The sequence below is a fragment of the Phocoena sinus genome, chromosome 19, assembly GCF_008692025.1.
Source record: "Phocoena sinus isolate mPhoSin1 chromosome 19, mPhoSin1.pri, whole genome shotgun sequence".
NCBI lineage: Eukaryota > Metazoa > Chordata > Mammalia > Artiodactyla > Phocoenidae > Phocoena > Phocoena sinus.
In genome coordinates, this window is record NC_045781.1 from 20,222,121 (window position 1) to 20,243,513 (window position 21,393).

Here is a 21,393-nt window from a genome sequence, read left to right on the forward strand (position 1 = left end):
ACTGTAACTAAAAATTAGGAGTTAAATTTTATAGGATTTCAAAAGTATAGATTTGGTATAGTTATTACTTGTTTAGCTGACAAAACCAGGCTGCATGTTATTTCTGTAGCAAGCATAACCTAATATTTTAAAGTCTTCACTAATTCAGAATCTACAATAATTTGTCTAGAACTAGCTGAAATTCTTTGCACTAAGCAATAAAAGGAGAGATTGAAAGCAAATTAACAGTGCAAGTTCTAGACTGTTTAAACTAGAAAAGAAAATCTAAAAACTCTTAACTTCAGCAGAACCATTTTCACCTAAAGAAAAATAATACTATTCACTATGTAGAACCAAATATTTAGAAATATTTAGTTAACAGCTTATGGCATTATATATATTTGAAAGGAATAAAGTTTAAAATGTAATAAAAATTATTTGCAAAGCCTAACAAAAGTTACAAACATCATTCACGAAAGCAATCTTTCTACCTCGCCATATACTCATATGTACTGAATAGAATCAGGCCTGTTTCTTCTGAATCCTTTGTAACCACTTCATTCCAATCTCTCTCCTTTTGTGTGTTGGAATTTTTCAGTATTCTTTCAACAGTTTCAACAGGACATGCCCCCTGGTGGAAATGTTCACAAACCTCTGTATAGGATCTCTCCTTAAACCAGTTCAAAGGTCGGTACTTCTGCTTTAACACAGACTAAATTCATGCACTTAATTTACTTTTCCCCCATACCTTATTAAAATAACTAAGAAAAAAAATTATGAAGGCATAAAGACAAAGATAAGGGGAAAGGAGACAAGGAATATAGCAGACAAAGGATGTCAACCAAGTTTTGGAAACTGGACAACTGGTAACTGACTTTGCATAACAGAAAAAGCTGAAACTGAAGCAGCTGTAAAGCTGCAGTTGTAGGACTTGGAGAAGGCTCCTCTCTTGGAAATATTTCTGAAGGAAAGGGTGAACTAAAAACAAATATCTGATTCAAGGTTTGAACGGAATGATTAGGTTCCAAACCCCCTTCTCCCAAAGCATAGCCAGGTAATTTCCCTCCTTGACTTATCAAAAGATTTACAGCCTAGAGTGGACTGCAGGGACTGTGGGGAGGGGTGAAGAACCAAGAAGAGAATACGAAATGTCTTGGTGAAACCAGTGTACATACTGAACCCTGAGACATCCAGCCTGGTTCTCAAAACACTAGGTGATGATTAGAAAATTCTTTCGTAGGATACTAATTAACTCCAAAACTGCTGATTTTTTTTGTCAATCCCTTAATGAGAAAAATCATCTTGCAACTTTAATTCCCTAGGGGAAAGCTATTAGTCAACAAACTCTGCCCACACAGTCTCCTAACAGTGCTCAACTCTTAAGTATGAATGGTCAGCCAATGATCACCAAATATTTGAAGTCTTCACTACAAATGCCAGAAAGGAAAAAAAAAAAGTAATATGAAAGGAACAAAAAACAAAGGCAATGCATGAAGAAAACTCTAAAATCCTAAAAAAAGATTTTTATATCCACGAAACAATAGTATCTATGCCAAAGAAACATTCAAAGGACAACAGAAAAACAAATAAATGAACAAAAAAACAGAGCTCCTTGGAATTAAAATGTGCAGAAAAAAAAAAAATCATTCCATGATTCTAAACATAAAATAGAAGAAATCAGGTAAAAAATTATAACAAAGATAAAGAGATGGACAAGAGAAGAAAATTTTCAAAGAAATAATATTAAAAAATTCCCAAAATTGTAGGGCATGAATCTCCACACTGAAAGGTCCCACCAAACACCTAGCAAATGAATTTTTAAAACTCTACACAAGGTATATATCACTGTGGCATTTCAGATCATGAGGAATAAGACAGGAACCTAAAATTTCTAAGGAGAAAAAACAAGTCACATACAAAGGAAAGAAAATGGCATCAGTTTTTTACTAGCAACCATAAGACAGAAGGCCTTCAAAATTGTTTAAATTCTAAATAGACTAGTTACAAAAAGCAGGAGTATAAAAAATATTTTCAGACACGCAAAATTTCAAAAAATGTATCTCCCACATACCTTCCTAGAAAGTTACTAAAAGCTAAAACTTGAAAGGAGATGCCATAGGAACCAAGAAATGGGAATAAATAAGAGGCAAAGATATGGTACAGTGATAAAGGAAGACACCACGAAGATAGCCATTCTTTGAAATTCAAGATGGGAGCAAATATGAAGGACTCCAGTAAAGAAGTCTCTAAGAATAAAATGAAAGTGTTTGGTTGAATTAGTGATAGATACATAACGTTATGCAACAAACAAAAAAAAGCAGTAAACTTCAAATGAAGAGCTGTTCAAGAATGGAAATGGAATTATATCTAAGAATGAACACTGATTAAACAAAAATTGTAATAAAAAATATTAAAATGATTGAGGAACAGGGAGAAGAACATGAGCTAAATGTTCCCCTTTAATTATACACAGGCAACTAGTAGATACTACATAAAATTGGGGGAAAAAAATCAAGAAAACAGAATATGCAAAGTACTTGGGAAATATGCATAAAAAGAGCAAAGCAAAAGATTAGCCTAAAGACTAAAAGAAATACCTCTAGAGAATGGGAACTGGGAGCAGAGAGGGACAGAGAAGGAAGGATACTACTTTTTTATTATATGTTTTAAGGTATATGATGTTTTAAAGCTATTTATGTTTATTCTGAATATAAAACCAAAAATCATAAACTTATATACTCTGTAACAAAATACCAATGCATTTAAGATATGCCTCACTGAAGATACTAAAGAATACACATATTGCCTCATAAGATAAATCATAAAAGTTTGTTGATGGCCATATCACATTTCCCATAATACATAGTCCACATGCACTTCATGATCCTAACCTCTCCTACTTCTGAACAAATAAACTTGACTTTATTACTATGAAGATTTTAGTCTAACGTCTTCAACCCAAATATTCTTTACCTAATCTTGCTTCTTTCTCTTCATCGATATTTTCCAAAGCTACATTTTCTATCTATGCTTTGAATCTCATCACCTCCAGGATCTTCTCATTCCTTCCTTCCTCCAGTTAATCACTCACTACATTTACTCACTACAAACCTGCTCAGAAGTTTCCTATGCTCAAAGGAAAATAAAATCTTCCTTTAAAATAACAAGGAGCAAAATTACAGACTAAGAAGCTTCAAGCTTTCCCTGCCTCGCCGAAAAACATCAAAAACACAAAAACTAACTAAAATATCTTAGAGGGGCTCTGGAAAACAGTCAAAGGTCTACAACCATGCAAACAGCCAAACAAGAAAAAGCCACAGTCAAAATGGCAGGAAATTTCATGGCATTTTTACTTGCCTTTCCCCACCCACTCCCTAGTGTGGAGCAGTTTTGGTCTGGAGAAGGTGGTAGCCCAGATCCCTGCCTTGAACCACAGAGAACAAACTAGACTGTATTTGCAACATTCTAACCAGTCTGGGGGCTGTCTGAAAAACTGGTATCTGTCTCACCTAAACCAGGCCTCAGGGGGAAGAAATTAGCTGGCACTGCTGTTGAAAGCTGCAGGAGGACTACAGTTCTGCAGATGTCTAGGGCAAGAGATTAGAGGTTGAGCCATACAACAAACATCCTGAGGCTGCAAAGAGAAGTTGAGGTGACAATCTTTGGCAAAGTAAAATATTCAAAAGCAGCCATGTATATAGGGAAATCAAAAATCCATACACAGACCCAGGAAAGACATGCTCAGAAAATACACAAAAGACAAAACTTTTCACTTTGGGTTGATACAAAGGCTTAAAGAATGCCTAGCTTATTAGTGAAGGTCCTTCTCACCACTCTGCAAAGACTGGGAGAGGTGGTTGTGTTTTCAAATGCCCAACTTTCATCAAAATATCAAAAGGCACACAGTAAACAGGAAAACACGGACCATTCAAAAGAACAAAATAAATCTCTAGAAACTGTCCCTGAAGAAACATAGGCATCAGATGTACTAGAAAAGGACTTTAAAACAACTGTTCTCCTATGCTCAAAGAGCTAAAGGGAAATACAAAGAACTAAAGGAAATTTTAAAAACAATGTATGAACAAAGTGAAAATACCCACAAATAGAAATTATAAAAAGGGCCCAAACACAAATTCTGGAGCTGAAAAATATAATAACTGAATTGAAAAATTCACTAGAGGGGTCAACAACATATTTGAGCAAGCAGAAGAAATAAATCAGTGAACTTGAAGATTACAGACATTTGACATTATCAAGTCTAAGGAACAGAAAGAAAAAAAATGAAGAAAAGTGAACTGAGCCTAAGGGATTTATGGGACATATCAAGTGGATTAATATGTGCATTAAGGGAGTTGCATAAGGATAAGAGACAGAAGGTGGCAAAGGGATTATTTGAAAAAATAATGGCTGAACAACTCTTGAATTTGCCCACACATGAATCTATTGATACAAATCCAAAAAGCTCAACTAATTCCAGGTAGAATAAACCCAATTAGACCTACAGCAAGACACATAATCGAACTTTTGAAAGACAAAGAGAGAATCTTCAAAGCACCAAGAAAAAAACTCATCACATATAAGGGATCCTCAATGAGAATATCAGCAGAGATCTCAACAGAAACCTTGGAAGTCAGAACTCCAGTGGGCTGAAATACTTAAAGTACTGAGAGATTAAAAACTGTCCTTCAGACATGAAGGGTAAATTAAGACATTTCCAGGTAAACAGAAGTTAAAGGAGTTCCTTATCATTACACCTGCCCTACAAGAAAAACTAAAGGGAATTCTCTAGGTTGAAATGAAAGGCCACTAGACAATAACTGGAATCCATATGAACATGTAAAGATCTCTGGTAAGGTAAACGTGGGCAAAAATTTAAAATAGTATTACTGTCATTATGGTCTGTAACTCCACTTTTTATTTGCTACAGGATGTAAAAGAGAAATGCACAAAAAATCATTACAAATCTATGTTAATTGGTATACAATATAAAGATATAATCTGTTACATCAATAATATAAAGGGGGGAACAGAGCTATACAAAATTAGCTTTTTTTCTAAGTGATTGAAGTTAAGCTGGAATCAGTTCAAAATACATTGCTATAACCTTAGGATGTTGTAAGTAATCTCCATGGTAACCACAATCAAAATACCTATAAACTATCAATAAAGATAACGAGAAGGGAATCAAAACACTTCACTACAAAAAAATCAACTAAACGCAAAAGAAGGCAGAATGAAGGAAATGAGGTACAAAAGCTATAAGACATACCAAAATATAATAAAATGGCAATGCCCTATAAATAGTTACTATAAATGTAAATGTATTAAAGTACCATGGAGTAGGAAGGCACAGATTAGGAGAATGGATTGGGGGGGAAAAAAAAAAAAAACAAGATCCAACTATATGCTGTCAAAAAGAGATTCACTTTACTTCTCAGGACACACATACGTTGAAAGCAAAAGGATGGAAAAGATATTCCACGCAAAGAGTAACAAGAAAGAACTGGAGTGGCTACACTAATATGAGACAAAATAAGTCAAAAAAGGTTACAACAGACAAGCGGTATTTTATATTGATAAAAGGTTCGATCTATCAAGAATACAATTATATACTAAGAAATAAACCTCACCAAGGAGGTAAAAGCCTTGTATGCTGAGAACTACAAAACATTAATAAAGGAAGCTGAAGATGGTTCCAAAAAAAAGAAAAGATAACCCCAAAGAAATGGAAAGATAACCCCATGCTCTTGGATTGGAAGAATTAATATTGTTAAAATGGCCATGCTACCCAAAGCAAGATTTAATGCAATCCCCATCAAACTACCCATGATATTTTTCAAAGAACTAGAACAAATAATCCTAAATTTTATATGGAATCATAAAAGACGCAGAATTGCCAAAGCAATCCTGAGGAAAAAGAACAAAGCAGGAGGCATAACCCTTCCAGAATTCAAAGAATACTGCAAAGCTGGGCTTCCCTGGTGGCACAGTGGTTGAGAGTCCACCTGCCGATGCAGGGGCCACAGGTTCGTGCCCCGGTCCGGGAAGATCCCAAATGCTGCGGAGCGGCTGGGCCTGTGAGCCATGGCCTCTGAGCCAGTGCATCTGGAGCCTGTGCTCCACAACGGGAGAGGCCACAACAGTGAGAGGCCTGTGTACTGCAAAAAAAAAAAAAAAAAAAAAATACTGCAAAGCTACAATAATCAAAACAGCGTGGTACTGGCACCAAAAAAGACATATGGTTCAATGGACAAAATAGCTGAGAAATAAACCCACAGATGTATGGTCAATCTTCGACAAAAGAGGCAAGAATATACAGTGGGGAAAAGACAGTCTCTTCAGCAAGTGGTGCTGGGAAAGTTAGACAGCCACATGCAAATCAATAAAGTTAGAACACACCCTCACACCATACACAAAACTAGACTCAAAATGGCTTAAAGACTTAAATACAAGACATGACACCATAAAACTCCTAGAAGAGAACATAGGCAAACATTCCCTGACATAAATCGTAACAATGTTTTCTTAGGTTAGTCTCCCAAGGCAACAGAAATAAAAGCAAAAATAAACAAATGGGACCTAATCTTAGAAGCTTTTGCACAGCAAAGGAAACCATAAACAAAACAAAAAGACAACCTACGGACTGGGAGAAAACATTTGTAAGTGATGCGACTGACAAGAGCTTAACTTCCAAAATATATAACCAGCTCATATGACTCAATAACAAAAAAACAAACAACCCAATCAAAAAATGGGCTGTAGACCTAAGTAGACATTTCTCCAAAGAAGAGATACAGATAGCCAATAGGCACATGAAAAGATGCTCATCGTCGCTAATTATTAGAGAAATGCAAATCAAAACGACAATGACGTACCACCTCACACCGGTCAGAATGGCCAACATCAAAAAGTCTACAAACAACAACGCTGAAAGGGGTGTGGAGAAAAAGGAACCCTCCCACACTGTTGGTGGGAATGTAAATTGGTGTAGCCACTATGGAAAAAACAGTATGGAGGTTCCTCAAAAAACTAAAAATAGAGTTGCTATATGATCCAGCAATCCCACTCCTGGACATATATATCCAGACAAAACTAAAATTCGAAAAGATAACATGCACCCCTATATTCATAGCATCACTATTTACAATAGCCAAGACGTGGAAACAACCTAAATGTCCACTGACAGATGAATGGATAAAGATGTGGTATATACATACAATGGAATATTACTCAGCCATAAAAGAAGAATGAAATAATGCCATTTGTAGCAACACAGATGGAGCAAGAGATTATCATACTAAGCGAAGTAAGTTAGAAAGAGAACAACAAATGCCATATGATATCACTTACATGTGGAATCTAAAATACAACATACATGAACATAGGTAGAAAACAGAATCACAGATATAGAGAACAAACTTGTGGTTGTCAAGGGGGAGGGGGAGTGGGGGAGGGAAGGATTGGGAATTTGGGATTGCAGATGCAAACTACTGAGTTGGCCAAAAAGTTCATTTGGGTTTTCCCGTAAGATGTTACAGAAAAACCCAAATGAACTTTCTGGCCAACCCAATATTATACATAGGATGGATAAACAACAAGGTCCTACAGTATAACACAGGGACCTATATTCAATATCCTGTGATAAACCATTATGGAAAAGAATATGAAAAAGAATATATATGTATAACTGAATCACACTGCTGTACAACAAAAATTAAGACAACATTGTAAATCATCTATACTTCAATAAAAGTTTAAAATAAAGAATTACAAAAATACACACACCTAACAACAGAGCCTCAAATATATGAAGCAAAAATTGACACAATTCAAGCAGTTCTGCAGTAAGAATTGGAGATGTCAATATCCCACTTACAATAAAGGACAGAAGAACCAGAAAGGAGAATGATTAAGGAAAGAGGACTTTGACAGCACTATAGAACAGCTAGACCTAACAGATACATACAGAACATTCCACCCAACAGGAGCAGAATACGTATCTTCTAAGGGAAACATGGAACATTCTCCAAGAAAGACCATGTGATAGGTCAAAAAACAAGTCTTTAAAAATTTTCACAAGATTGAAACCACACAAAGTATTTTTTCCAATCAAAATGGAATGAAATCAGAAACCAACCACAGAAGGCAAACTGAAAAATTCACAAACACATGGAAATTTAACAAAACACTGAATTAAGCAATGGGTCAAAGTAGAAATCACAAAGCAAATTAAAAAATACCTTGAGATCAACAAAAATGAAAACACAATACACTAAAATTTATAGGACACAGAGAAAGAAATGCTGAGAGAGATTTATACCTGTAAACAACTACATTAAAAAAAAGATCTCAAATCATAACCTAACTGTATGCTTTAAGAAACTTGAAAAAGAATAATAAACTATATCCAAAGCAAGCAGAAGGAAGGAATAACAAAGATTAGAGTAGAAATAAACAAAATAGAGAATGGAAAAACAACAGGGAAAAATCAAAAATAAAAGCTGGTTCTTTGAGAAGACAAACAAAACTGACAAGTCTTTACCTAGACTGACTAAGAAAAAGAGAGACTCAAGTCACTAAAACCAGAAATAAAAGTAGAGATGCCTTTATAATCACAGATAGAACCTGAAATGAAATATGCTGTAAACCTGCAGGAAGAAGAATAAAAAGCAGAATCTTAAATAAAAAGCTAAATTAAAAAAAAACAAAAAGAAAAGTGAGACAATATTACTTATTTTACAGAAACAGGATTATAAAGGAATACTGTGAACAGTTGAATTCCAACAAACTGAATAACCTAGATAGACAAATTCCTAGAAACATATGGACTACTAAAACTGAAATGAGAAGAAACAGAAAATCTGAGTAGACCTAGAACAAGTAAGAAGATTGAATCAATAATCAAAAACCTCCCAACAATGAAAAGCCCAGAACAGAGACTTCCCCAATGGTCCAGTGGTTAAGACTCCATGCTCCCAATGCAGGGGGCCCAGGTTCAATCCCTGGTCGGGGAACTAAGATCCCACATACCGAAACTAAGCCCATGTGCCGCAACTACTGAGCCCCCATACTCTAGAGCCTGTGCAATACAACTAGAGAAGCCCACATGCCACAATGAAGAGCCCACAACAAAGACCCAACACAGCCAAAAAAAAAAAAAAAGACCCAACACAGCCAAAAAAACAAAAGCCCAGAACAGATGGCTTCACAGATGAATTCTACCAAACAAAGAAGAATTAACACCAATTCTTAAACTCTTTCAAAATAGTGAAAAGGAAGGAATACTTTCTATGAGGCCAGCCAGACGAAGACACTAAAAGAAAACAACAGGTATTTCGCAACAGCAAAGAAAATTTATGGTCACATAAAAACCTGTACAAAAAGGTTTATAGCAACTCTGTTTGTAAATGCCAAAACACTGGAAGCAAACCCAAATGTCCTTCAATAGATAAATAGAAAACCTGTGGTACATGCATGTAATGGAACACTACTCGGCAATAAAAAGGAATGATCCTTTTCATACACAGAACAACCGAGATGAGGCATTATGGTGAGTGAAAGAAGTCTCAGAAGGTTACCTATAACCTCAGAAGGTTACCTAAGCATAAGTGGCATGCTTCCACTTATATGACATTCTAGAAAAGGTGATAGATCAGTGGTTGTCAGGTCTTAGGGGTAGAGGTAGGGTGTGACCACAAAAGGGAAACATTGAGAGAGTTTCTGGTGTGGTCCCATGTCCTAACTAAGGTATATCCTGTATCCTATTCTGTTTCTTGATTGTGGTGCTGGTGAAACAAATCTTTACAAGTGCTGTAACTCACAGAACTGTATACCAAATAAAAAGTCAACTTTGCTCTGGTAATTTTAAAAAATAAAAAACTTTAAAAAGCTGGTCATATTCATGTTAAATGGCCAAATGCCAGATGTGAGCAAAAGGGTAGGACACTGAGCTTGCCATCTTCCTCTTACAAATGATCTTTCTCTGAGTCACCACCTCTGAATCCTTTTATTGTTGTGTTAAATCCATTTTGTCCTGTATTTTGATTACTTTTTAAACATGCAGTGACCTCCCTTCAACCTTCCCCAATTACTCTGTTGACACTGAGGTAGGTATGTTTAACCTGCTTTATTTCTCCTGCCTTAAGAAAAATAAAGTATCTTTCCTTAATAAATGTTAAGTACAATAATATGCCTGAACAATTTCTTCAGTTATTATAAATTATTATAAAACTGTGTGATAACTTTTTAGAATTCATTTACCAAAATAGATTCTCAAACATAATTTATTATTTATGCATTCTGAAAATTATTTTAGATAAATATTGACCCCAAAAGTCATCATTTTGGTCACTTCCTAAAACCGTATTTAACACTGGAAAGTGATTTACCAAAAAATATTTTGCTATTCTAGAGTTCTGTTCTATTCTATTAAAAGTATTCTTCCATTAATATAAGTCAAATTGATTCTAAAGATTTCTTTGCTGAAATATCCATATGAAAAGCAAAGTGAACAAACTTCAAAAGACAATGAACTGATTTCATATCAGCAGAGTTACGCCAGTAGATAAAGAAAGCCTTCACCATTAAGAAAGGTCTTTAAAGAATTATGCCCATTCTCTTTGCTCTAATATACATGACTTACTTTAATGTAGTAATGCCAAAAGAATTATCATCGCCAGAAATTATACACAAGCCAAACAATAAGATTCTGATTAGTGGCACAAAAGATCAAAATATATATCAATTATAAACTTATAGGAGTTGATTTGCAATTAGAGTCTCCAAATATAGATTCCAGAATTTTCACTGAGTAAATGAGTTCTCCAACTAGTACCCACTCATGTATAAGTGAAATAATTTCAGCTTTAGAAAACTCAGCTGCTTTCTATCTACATGACCTCATTTATACAGAAGGAGCCTCAAAAATTTATTTTCAGATGCATATTTAACTAGAAGGCTAAAAATCAGGTAGGGGTGATATTATACTATCAATTTAAGTATTCTATTACAGAAATAAGAACATAGATTAGATATTAAATAAACCTAATTTTAAAATGCAACTAAAGGGCTTCCCTGGTGGCGCAGTGGTTGAGAGTCCGCCTGCCGATGCAGGGAACATGGGTTCATGCCCCGGTCCGGGAAGATCCCACATGCCGCGGAGCGGCTGGGCCCGTGAGCCATGGCTGCTGAGCCTGCGCGTCCAGAGCCTGTGCTCCGCAACGGGAGAGGCCATAACAGTGAGAGGCCCGCGTATACCGCAAAAAAAAAAAAAAAAAAAAAATGCAACTAAGCTAGCACCCAAGCCAACACATCCAACTACACAACGTGTGTGTGTGGATATGTATAAATCAATAAACAATATCACAGATAAAGAAAACTAGAACTACCTCAATAAAATGAGGCAGAAACCTCAAACCACTTAAGTTTAAGGGTGACATTTTAGGTAGCATCTCTCCCCACCTGGCCTTTTCTTCTGTAAAATGGAAATGTGACCTCTTCCAAACCAAAACGCATGGTAAGAACTGTTTCTACTTTTGCAAATAGGTATTTATCTTAGTTCAATAAGGAGAAGGAGAAGGAAGTAAATTCCTTCTCTGTGCTAAAGTATTAAAAAGTGGAAGTAAGTCTATGAAAAGCATCTAAAACAAACCAATTATAAAATATCAAATGACCCCAATTCTTATACCTATCCAACTTCTACCTACAAAACCATATGTGATAACTTTTACACTTGGTAATTTCCGAAAACATACTAATGGGTGACATTTCCAACCAGATGTTCCATTCTCCAGACCACATTCTCAAACACTGGATCTGCTCAAACTACCCCCAATTCGAAAGAATCACAAATAGCCTGGATATTTGTTATATTTATCTAATAAATCAATGGAAAGTACTTTTAATAGCAAACAGTCCATCAGCGTGGCACTCTGTGAACCAATACACATCCAGCAAAGAAACATCATTTATAATTGGTACATACGTTCTTTCCGGTGCTCAACTAAGCCCACAGCCTGCTTTGCTGAACATTTTGCAAACCAATTGTCCCCAAGTAAAACAGTGACTTCATTAGTATGGACAAGTTTTCCTGGCATGAAGGCAAAGGGGCCAAATGGTACCTATTGTTTAAAAAAAAAAGGGGGGGGGGGCGGTCAAAAAAGTTAAAAACACTAAAAACTACATTTTATAAAGCAGCATTAAAAGCTCTGTGTGAAGGTCCTTTTTATCTCTACACTAGGAAAAATAAAATGTCAATTTCATGGAAATTTAACATTATATTAAAATTTCACTGGGAAAACCTATAGAAAGTTGTTTTAGGTTAATAAATCAACATTAAAACAAGAAAAGAGCATATTTACATATAGCTTGCAGAGAAATTAGTGTTGCTTCCGAATGTTTATATTTTTTGCTCATTCATAAATCTAAATGAAAGCAAACTAGAAATAAAGTGTTAATAAAGAATAACTTTGATTTTTAAAAACTGAAAATTATTTCTGAGAAAAGTCTCTTTTTTGAGCGAAACAGGAATTAACAAATACACAGCTTTAAAGGGTTTACAAAATTTATGAAATATTTGAGCTGGTATAATAAAGAACAATACATTTTCAAAATATTTGGGCTAATTTAATTAAGAACACAGTCTTTATGAAAAAGAATATTTATGCAATGAAAGAATCTAATTCAGGGCTCACGAATAGACTGCTATGTTGATATGAAACATCATGCAAAACAAAAATCAGCAGCACCTTTTTATATAAAATCAATGTTCTAGGGTTTAATTCTGTGAATAACACAACATTATGGTCTATTCCTGCTCTGGCTAACAGGAAATGACTACATGCCATATTTCTGTTGCAATTAGTTTTCTAACATAGTAAATTTGCATACCAAATATGTCAAATTTTATGCTAACATTTATGCCATCATAACATGATAATTTAATATAAATCTGAAAAAAGGCAAAGTACATACCAACTATTACTACAATTAGTGTATTATTATAAAGTAAAACAAAAACAAACCTTCCTTGCTATGGCAGCTACCTCTGATCGAGGCCATCAGGAAGGCAATTTGTGAATCAATACACATAAAGCAAAGAAACATCTTTTTACTCTACACAGTTAATATCTTTACAAAAAACAACATATTACTTTAAAAGAAACACACCAAACATACCATGATATTATAAGACAACTTATCAGGCAAGGTACTGAGTCTTTCTTCAAGGGCATTATAGTCATTATCTACTTTCTTCCTGTTGACAAAAAAAATACCAAATACTAAATTAATACACAAATTAACAATTCCTCAAGTAGCCTATGTATCATAAGACAAGCTAATCAAACACCTAGTTTTAGCAATTTAAAGATTAAAGTATTTTTTAATTTTAAAATCGTGTTTTTACAAAATTTAGCAACAGCATTATTCCACCATACATTTATCAAAATATTAAGACTCTCAGGGACATTAGCTTTTAGATGTAGGACACACACATCTTGAAAATTAGTGTTTCCTATGGTAGAGGATCATCTGAATTAAACAAGATTTGGAAATTAAGGGAGACAGTGAGTTTGGAGGGACACGGGCTCAAGATGAAGGAAGAAGAGTTGATAAAAGCTTTTGAGTGAACAAACACTGTTTTTGGAATAGAAATCACGAACACAAAATAGGATCAGATGCTTCAGTTCTCCTTGGAAAACTTTAGGTTGAAAAATGTGGTAGAGTCATCAACCCTTCAGTTATTCATACTAATGTTATTAAGGTGAGAGACAATCAATCAGGGGCTAAAAGAAATTAGGTAGAGGTAATATAAAAAGCATTTCGATTGGGCCTTGGTGTCTGTTCCATGTTTTATCTAAACAGAACTACCTAAATAAAGTAATTTCAAACCATTAAAGGATGTAATTCTGTAAGAGCAGAAATGGTCATATGTTTCCACACTGTGAACCCTACTCAGTTCTCACACCTGCTGGAACTGAACAGCCCTACAATGAGATACCTCTTTTCAAACCTTCTCTGGATATGAGGTTTCCTAAGGGTTGCCTGCTAGGCTGCAGGCTGCAAGCAAAACCAGAGCACTGAAATTTTTTTAAAGCAGACAGGTGGTGGTCTCAATTTTTAAGAATAACAAAAACAAAAAACTCATCATTTCAGCAAGTAATTTAAAAGAACATGTAGATATTGTCGAATTAAAATTAGAATAAATTGCAGCATAGATAATCACTCTCCAGATAATAAAAATGGCTGTGTTATAAAAACCATGGAATTGGTTTCAGTTTACTCCTTAGCTCCCCTAAAGCAACAGTAACATAATAAAAATCATCCCATTTAGTCTTAAAAATATCAAGGAATTTCACATATACATTGTCATTCATCCTAAAATATTCCTGCAGTAAATGTCACTTATCAACATTTTCCTCTTACAAAAGAGAAAACAGAAGGAAAATGGAAAAAACCACACGTTTAAGAGAAATTAGATCTGCTCTATCAAGAAGAGGTAAGCAATAAGCAATGACCTTAACATGGTCTTCTGACCTGTATTCTTTCAAGCAAGGCTTTTCATTTTCTAATGTTCTAGTGCTTTTTAAAGAATTTCTTCTGGAATCCTTTTTTATAAATAAACATAAAATGTGTTTAAGGCAAAAATGATCCTTCTGGATACATTTTTATATGAATAAAATGTTAGGAAACTTCATGAACAGGGCTATATACCAGAAAGAACATGGCTTTGAAGTCAGACCAGAGGGTCAATCCCAGATTCATCACTTAACATAAACAAATTAACCCTAGTCTTAGTATCTTCAATGGTAAAATTGGAATAATGCCTAACTATTGCACAGATTCAAAGAGGACTAAATATAAACGGTCTAACACCCTGCCCAGCACTGAACACCTACATTGAGCATCCAATGACCCTTTTTCCATGAAGTATCAAAAAAACACCAATTCTAAAATTTTAAAGAAAGACTATATTACCCACTAAAATAATTCTACTTTGTCAAATTCATTCAATTTGACACAAATAGCACAACTTACTGCTAAAAGTATAGCTAAATGTAACAATTCAGGAAGCTTTTGGAAACAGGATTGGTGCAAGTAATAAATGGGATACTGTCCATAAAGATCTGATGTGACACAATACCTACACACAGTGAACTCAATATTAAATCTACAAACACTAGCAGTTTTAGATAAGTAATTTTACAAATGCTTAGATGTCTAAATGTTCCTACAATTGTTAAACAGCTAGTATTCAAGTTAGCATTCAATATATACTATTCCAGTAAATACACCTGAAAAGGGGGGGACTTCTAACAAAACATCTCTTTTATATATTAAAAGAACAGTAGGTTCAATCAAGGTACTATAAGAGATCAATAGCAGTATTATTCCAAAGCACGTATAATTCAGTTTTAAACTTATCAATAATTCTCTCTAGAACAAAAATGTGGACATATTGGAGAACAGTTTAAGACTGGAGTTGCTATTTCTAAATTTTGAATTGTTTTCTAAAAATACAAAAAGAAAGGAGAAGATAATTTAAAAAGCAGCTCATGCAGAAATCCTTTTTGAAGGGAGGCAAGTAGGAGTCAAGCAGTGTCTTTGGGAGAAATTATGGCTTGAGGAACTCTCTCCCTTAAATTCCCACTAGTGGAAATATCCAGCATCAAGTGCCTGGTCAAACAGTTATCTCCAAATAGTCCCTCTCATACTTAGGGCTTAAATAATCCCATTAAAGATCACAAAGCCTATAAAACAGAAAACACAAAAATGACTCTAAGAACTAATGTGTTATGGAAGGTTGTACCTATCTTTATTTGTACCAAAATTGAATAGATGTTTTTCTATTTTACCACTGAGAAATATATAACTAAATTTTTAGAGACTGTAAAATATGTAGTCAAAGAAGGGACTGCTTAAAATAATTTTTTTTCAAATAGAAAATAAAACCCAGATATAGTTAGGATAAACCTCTCAAGCCTACTTATTTATTCTATATAGACCTCTTTGTTTGGCTTCACCATATCTGATCCTTACAGATTAGGTTCAGCCTTCAATTCTTAATTTAAAAGAATTATCCAATAAATAAGATTTAATTTGCATCAGATATCCTCATGCAATGTTCCTTATAGAAAATAAGAACTAAAGCACTGCTATAAGGCATATAAGAAACTTTTATAATCTTCTTTCGAGTCTTGCTAATCATGTGCTATAATATCATAAAAGCCTCCTGAGAAGCATCTATTGTTACTAAAAAGCAGCAGCAAAAAAAAGGACATAACTACAAACGAGCCTTAACCTTAAGGATGAAGATCAGGACAGATCTCATGAGAGATACCTTATTTTCATAAGGTTATAAAAAGTATGAGAGGGCTTCCCTGGTGGCACAGTGGTTGAGAGTCTGCCTGCCGATGCAGGGGACACGGGTTCGTGCCCTGGTCCGGGAAGATCCCACATGCCGCAGAGCGGCTGGGCCCGTGAGCCATGGCCGCTGAGCCTGCGGGACCGGAGCCTGTGCTCCGCAATGGGAGAGGCCACAACAGTGAGAGGCCCACGTACAGCAAAAAAAAAAAGTATGAGAGACAGTAAGTTAAATGATGTGTATGCTCAAGTACTTATAGGTGAAGTATGCAGATGTCCACAATTTACTGTCAAATGCATCATAAAAAAATGGATTAAGCGTTGAGGTATGGATAGATACGTGATAAAGATTCATCTATTTAATTCTTTCAATTTTTCTGTATGTTTGAAGATTTTCATAATAGAATATTAAAAAAGGAGATGGGAGAAATATGAGAGGAACTCCTTATTTTTAGTCCTCTTCTTAAATGCAAAGGATAAAAGAGAATCTTTGTAAAGCAAAAGAAAAAGTTCTACATCCCTTCTTTGAGACAAGTGATTAAAGACTCCAATTTCCAGCTTTCAATAATAAAAAAGGAAAATAAAACAAATCACTGAAATAAAATTTTGTTAATTTTCACTTTAATGTATGAAGTTGGAATAGGCAGAAAATAGACATTAAGCCCATTTTTAAAAAAATCTTCTCTATCATTCTCTTTACCTAATATCCTAAACAAAAAAGCAGAAAACACAAAGAGATGCTTAAAGGGAGAAAGGGAAAAGGGCTTTACATTAGTATTAATATTTGGGCTGATCTGGGGCAGAGTTAATGCTTTTAAGTTTTTAATTTAAGAAATTATAAAACCCAAAGATTTTGGAATATATATGAATAAATATACAATCTTCTTTAAAAATGATTTGCAGTCCATCATACCCACTCTAGAATGTCCCATTAAGCATCCAAGAAACCTTTGTTTCACTTCAATTCACCATTTATTGAGTGCCTGCTCTGCAACCAAGCCTTATGCCATATGCTGCAGGGATCATCACTCAAATATAGCATGTCTTTTTTTTTTTGCAATGCTTTTCTGTTAAAGATCCACTGGCTTGATGGATGCCTCGGTTTTTACCTCAAAAATTAAGAAAATAGAGGAATACTGAATTCGGGCATTGTAAAGAGAGAAATCTTCTCGTTTCTAAAGAAAGGAATTACTGATTTTTTTAAAGTATCCTCTTAAACAGCATAAATTATCAAGGTTATATTAAGCAATAAAAACATTCTTGAAAGACGGATCTACATTGTTGTGCCTTCTGCAATCTGATGGGAAGGGGAACACTTTTAACAATTTAAATGTATCTGTATTAAATCAACAGCATTTAAAAAAATGGTCATGGCAAAATAAAATACTATCAAGATAAATGATAGTATTCAAAATTCAGGCAATATGGTCTGATATTCCTTCTTCTCAACTCATACCTAGGAAACATATCAGAAGATGCTGATGAAATAATCCATGTTCTTTATATTTTATAAGTCTATCAGAAAACTTTACACAGCAAAGGTGGGAGAGAGGAATTTGTGCCCTCCACCAACAACCATGCACATGTAACTTCACACTTGTCAGTTATCATTGGTACCTGTTTCTTCATCAGTATTCTTTTGCTCTGAGAATAGAATGAGATGTGAATTCAAAGTAAGAAAGTTTAAAAGTTATATAAAAACACATTACTCTAAGTGTGAAAGAAATGCCCTCAAAGTGCCTAAGTCTTAGCTTTAGGTGATGAGTTTATAGGCAATTTTTATTTTCCAAATTTTCTACAACTGATACATATTTCTGTAACACATCAGGAGAGACTTTTAAGAAAAGATGACTTTAGATGTGATAATTTATAATTGACTTAAGCTTTGAATGTTTGTGCCAGTTTCTACTTAAATCTAAGCTTAATTTATAAGTTTTATCATTTCAATTTCTTGTTTTCTATACTTTAGAAAAAAAGGAAACTTTTGTTTGTTGTTCATAACCCTTTATGGTCAATGATACCTATAAAAAACTGATAAAAACTCTAGATCTTTCCCTGAGAAAAAGGCCTTGTATTTTGCACAAATTTCAATAGATCCCTTGAGGTTACTGTTTCTTTCAAGAGGTCTTACGTGAGGAAAAAAATAGCAATCCTGGCTCTGAACGCACCAAATACATAAAATCGTCAAAATTATCTATAACTTGCTTGATTTAAATAAAAAGAAAAATGGGAAAACTATCACCAATTTGGTCATGAGTTCAAAATAAATTAGTAAAAAAGTTAAATTGTAAACATGCCTAATTTTTTTACAGCTTACATTTTCCTTAGTCATACACTGATAGTCACAACTTCTTTTGTCTTTAGTACATCAGAATTTAGACTTTTGTATCTCAAAACAAGAGCATGAACTCTAGATTATCGCTGAATGATACCCCTCTCAGTCAAGCATTGTTGCTGCAATATTTACCCTTCATCCTCAGTGCTCTGTGCTTGAAAGTTTTATTGCATACTGCTCTCATTTTATAAAATAAATAAATAAAAATGAATGAAAACCGAAAAAAATCAGAGTGCAAAGAAATGTAGTTTTCAAAACTAATACGGTTAAGACAAAGATGAAAAATCATGAGGTGTCCAAATCACACTGAGGTGTAGCCTCAATCAGATATATCAAAATACTCACTGGACTTAAGCTGACTGTGAGAAACTGTGAACTAAAATATACAGACACTGGAAATACATTCAAAGACTATGTTCTAAATGATGAGATGTCATTAGGGATTTTTTTTTATATATACAATAGCTTAAACTCTTTGGGGGAAAAAAATTCCCCTATAACATATAATTTTGCCTTTTATTTTCAGAAATGCGTTAAGTATTAAACTAGTGTGGTTTTTCCAAAAACATGATACAAAGGTGAGGGGACTCCTAGAAGTTAACAAATTCTAATTACAGTTTAAAAATAATTAACTCTTTTAAAAAAGAAAAGAAGGGCTTCCCTGGTGGCGCAGTGGTTGAGAGCCCGCCTGCTGATGCAGGAGACATGGGTTCGTGCCCCGGTCCGGGAAGATCCCACATGCCGCGGAGCGGCTGGGCCCGTGAGCCAGGGCCGCTGGGCCTGCGCGTCCGGAGTCTGTGCTCCGCAAAGGGAGGCCACAGCAGTGAGAAGCCCGCGTACCGCAAAAAAAAAAAAGAAAAAGAAGAGAAAAGAAAAGAAAAGAAAAAAACCCTAAGCATTTACAATTTGACCACAATTTGACATAAACAAGAATTAAGAAGCTGAAGGGAATAAAACAAAATGTCTTAAAAAGCGAGAGGGAGAGAATTAGCTTCTCTTCAGAATTATGAGTAAGTTTATCTTTATTCTTTTATTTCTACCTTTCAGTAAATATGTATTCATTTTATATTCAGAATAAAAAATTTTAAACTTAATACAGATTTTGTTTCTTAAAAAATCCTTCTTAAAACATTCAACTTGAATCTTTTTTTTATCTTAATTTGCTTTGAAACATCATACACAAAAATTTCAAAACTTACTTAACATCCCAACCCATGTACTAAAACATGACACCAGAAAAAAAAAACCTGAAGAATGACAGAGAAGGGGGTTTTTATGTATGATTCCTGCCTCTTGCCCTTGCCCCTAAAGACATTTTCATAAATAACAACAGAAATCCCAATAAAAGTATGTAACATCTTCAGAAAATTGGAAGATTTTATGACACATAAAAATAAAAAAGCCCAGAGGGCCTGTACAAAACAGTGACTGAAAACTCTGTGGTCAGTATAATGAAGACTCTGAAAAATATGGTTGCCAAACTTACCTAATATTGAGGAGTGAACTCATCATCATGAATAAATGTTTTTAAAGTATTAAAGGTATGCAGATCGATATTTCATATAGTATGCATAAAAAATAAATTTTATATAAGCATATGAAGGCAAGTCAAGAAAACACTGTTTCAGGTAATTCATGGGAAACACACTACAAAACCACAGCATTGCTCAGTGCTTTTGTGGGGCAAGGTATCCCTCAAAAACATCAGGCGTAGATATAGATATTCACCCATTTGTATTGACTAACTAGAAAGAGGAACTGAAAGAAAGAAAAGTGGGGGGGTGGGGGGAGAGAGAGAGAAAGAAAGAGTGAGAGAAAGAGAGAGAGGGAAAGAGAGAGAGAAAGGGAGAAAGAGAAAGAAAGAAAAAAGAAAGAAAGAGAAAGAAGGAAAGAAAGAATAAAGAAGGAAAGAGAAAGAAAGAAAGAGAAAGAAAAATCATCAAATCTTCACCTGTGATTTTTAACTATTTAGGCATGCTCTCTTGGTTATTTCTCACTATATACTTTGACTATAACCTATGCTAGAAACTAATTACTTTTCTTAAAATACTATTTTTTTCCAGTTTCCTTTGAAAAATAAAAAATGTCAAGTTTGCTTTACAATCCCCCCTCTCAAAATTCACATTCTTCAGAATTTTTACATCCAAATTTAAAGTTATTCTTTCTAAAATTAAACATCTGAGCAATATAAAATAGCTTTTTCTATATTTTCATTTAAGTTTTCTTCAGGTAATTTCATAGATATCTTTACTACTTAAAATTCTCAAGATAATTTGCAGGAAACAAGACTTTTTTTTTTACACAATTCATATGCATATAATTTATGATTACAAACAGTGCCTAACATACAGATGATTTGTATGTGCCAGGCATCAGATACCATATTCCATTTAATTCTCACAAATCAACACAAGTAATGAGACTTCTTTTTTCTGTGGGGCATGTTCAACAGAAGTCATCTATAGTGCATTAAAAATGACCATAAATTTTTTGTCACTCCTCCCACCAACATGTGGAGTCTATTTCCCCACCTTTTGAATTTGGCCTAGTTTTATGAGTTCCTCTCACCAACAGAATGTGGCCTTGCAGCTTCCATTCTTGCTGCCCTTATAGCATCATGTAAAGTAAGCAAGATAAAAGAGCACATGGAGAGTGAGGCCCAGCTAACAGCCAAGCACTAGTCACCAGACTTGTGGGCAAGGCCATTTTGGGCAACC

At 34.4% G+C, this 21,393-nt stretch overlaps 1 protein-coding gene and 1 non-coding gene across 2 annotated transcripts in view; one reads left to right on the top strand and one right to left on the bottom strand.

Annotated features, from left to right (window-relative positions):
- Positions 1–21,393, bottom strand: part of URI1 (URI1 prefoldin like chaperone) — a 66,456-nt gene that overhangs the window by 13,799 nt on the left and 31,264 nt on the right. The window contains exons 3-4 of the mRNA XM_032613963.1: positions 13,156–13,234; positions 11,963–12,098 (exon numbers count right to left, since the gene is read on the bottom strand). Of these exons, the coding sequence (XP_032469854.1) occupies positions 11,963–12,098; positions 13,156–13,234 (215 nt within the window). The remainder of the gene's footprint in view (positions 1–11,962; positions 12,099–13,155; positions 13,235–21,393) is intronic.
- TRNAW-CCA lies at positions 8,921–8,993 on the top strand. The gene has a single exon. It is a non-coding gene; the product is annotated as a tRNA-Trp (tRNA).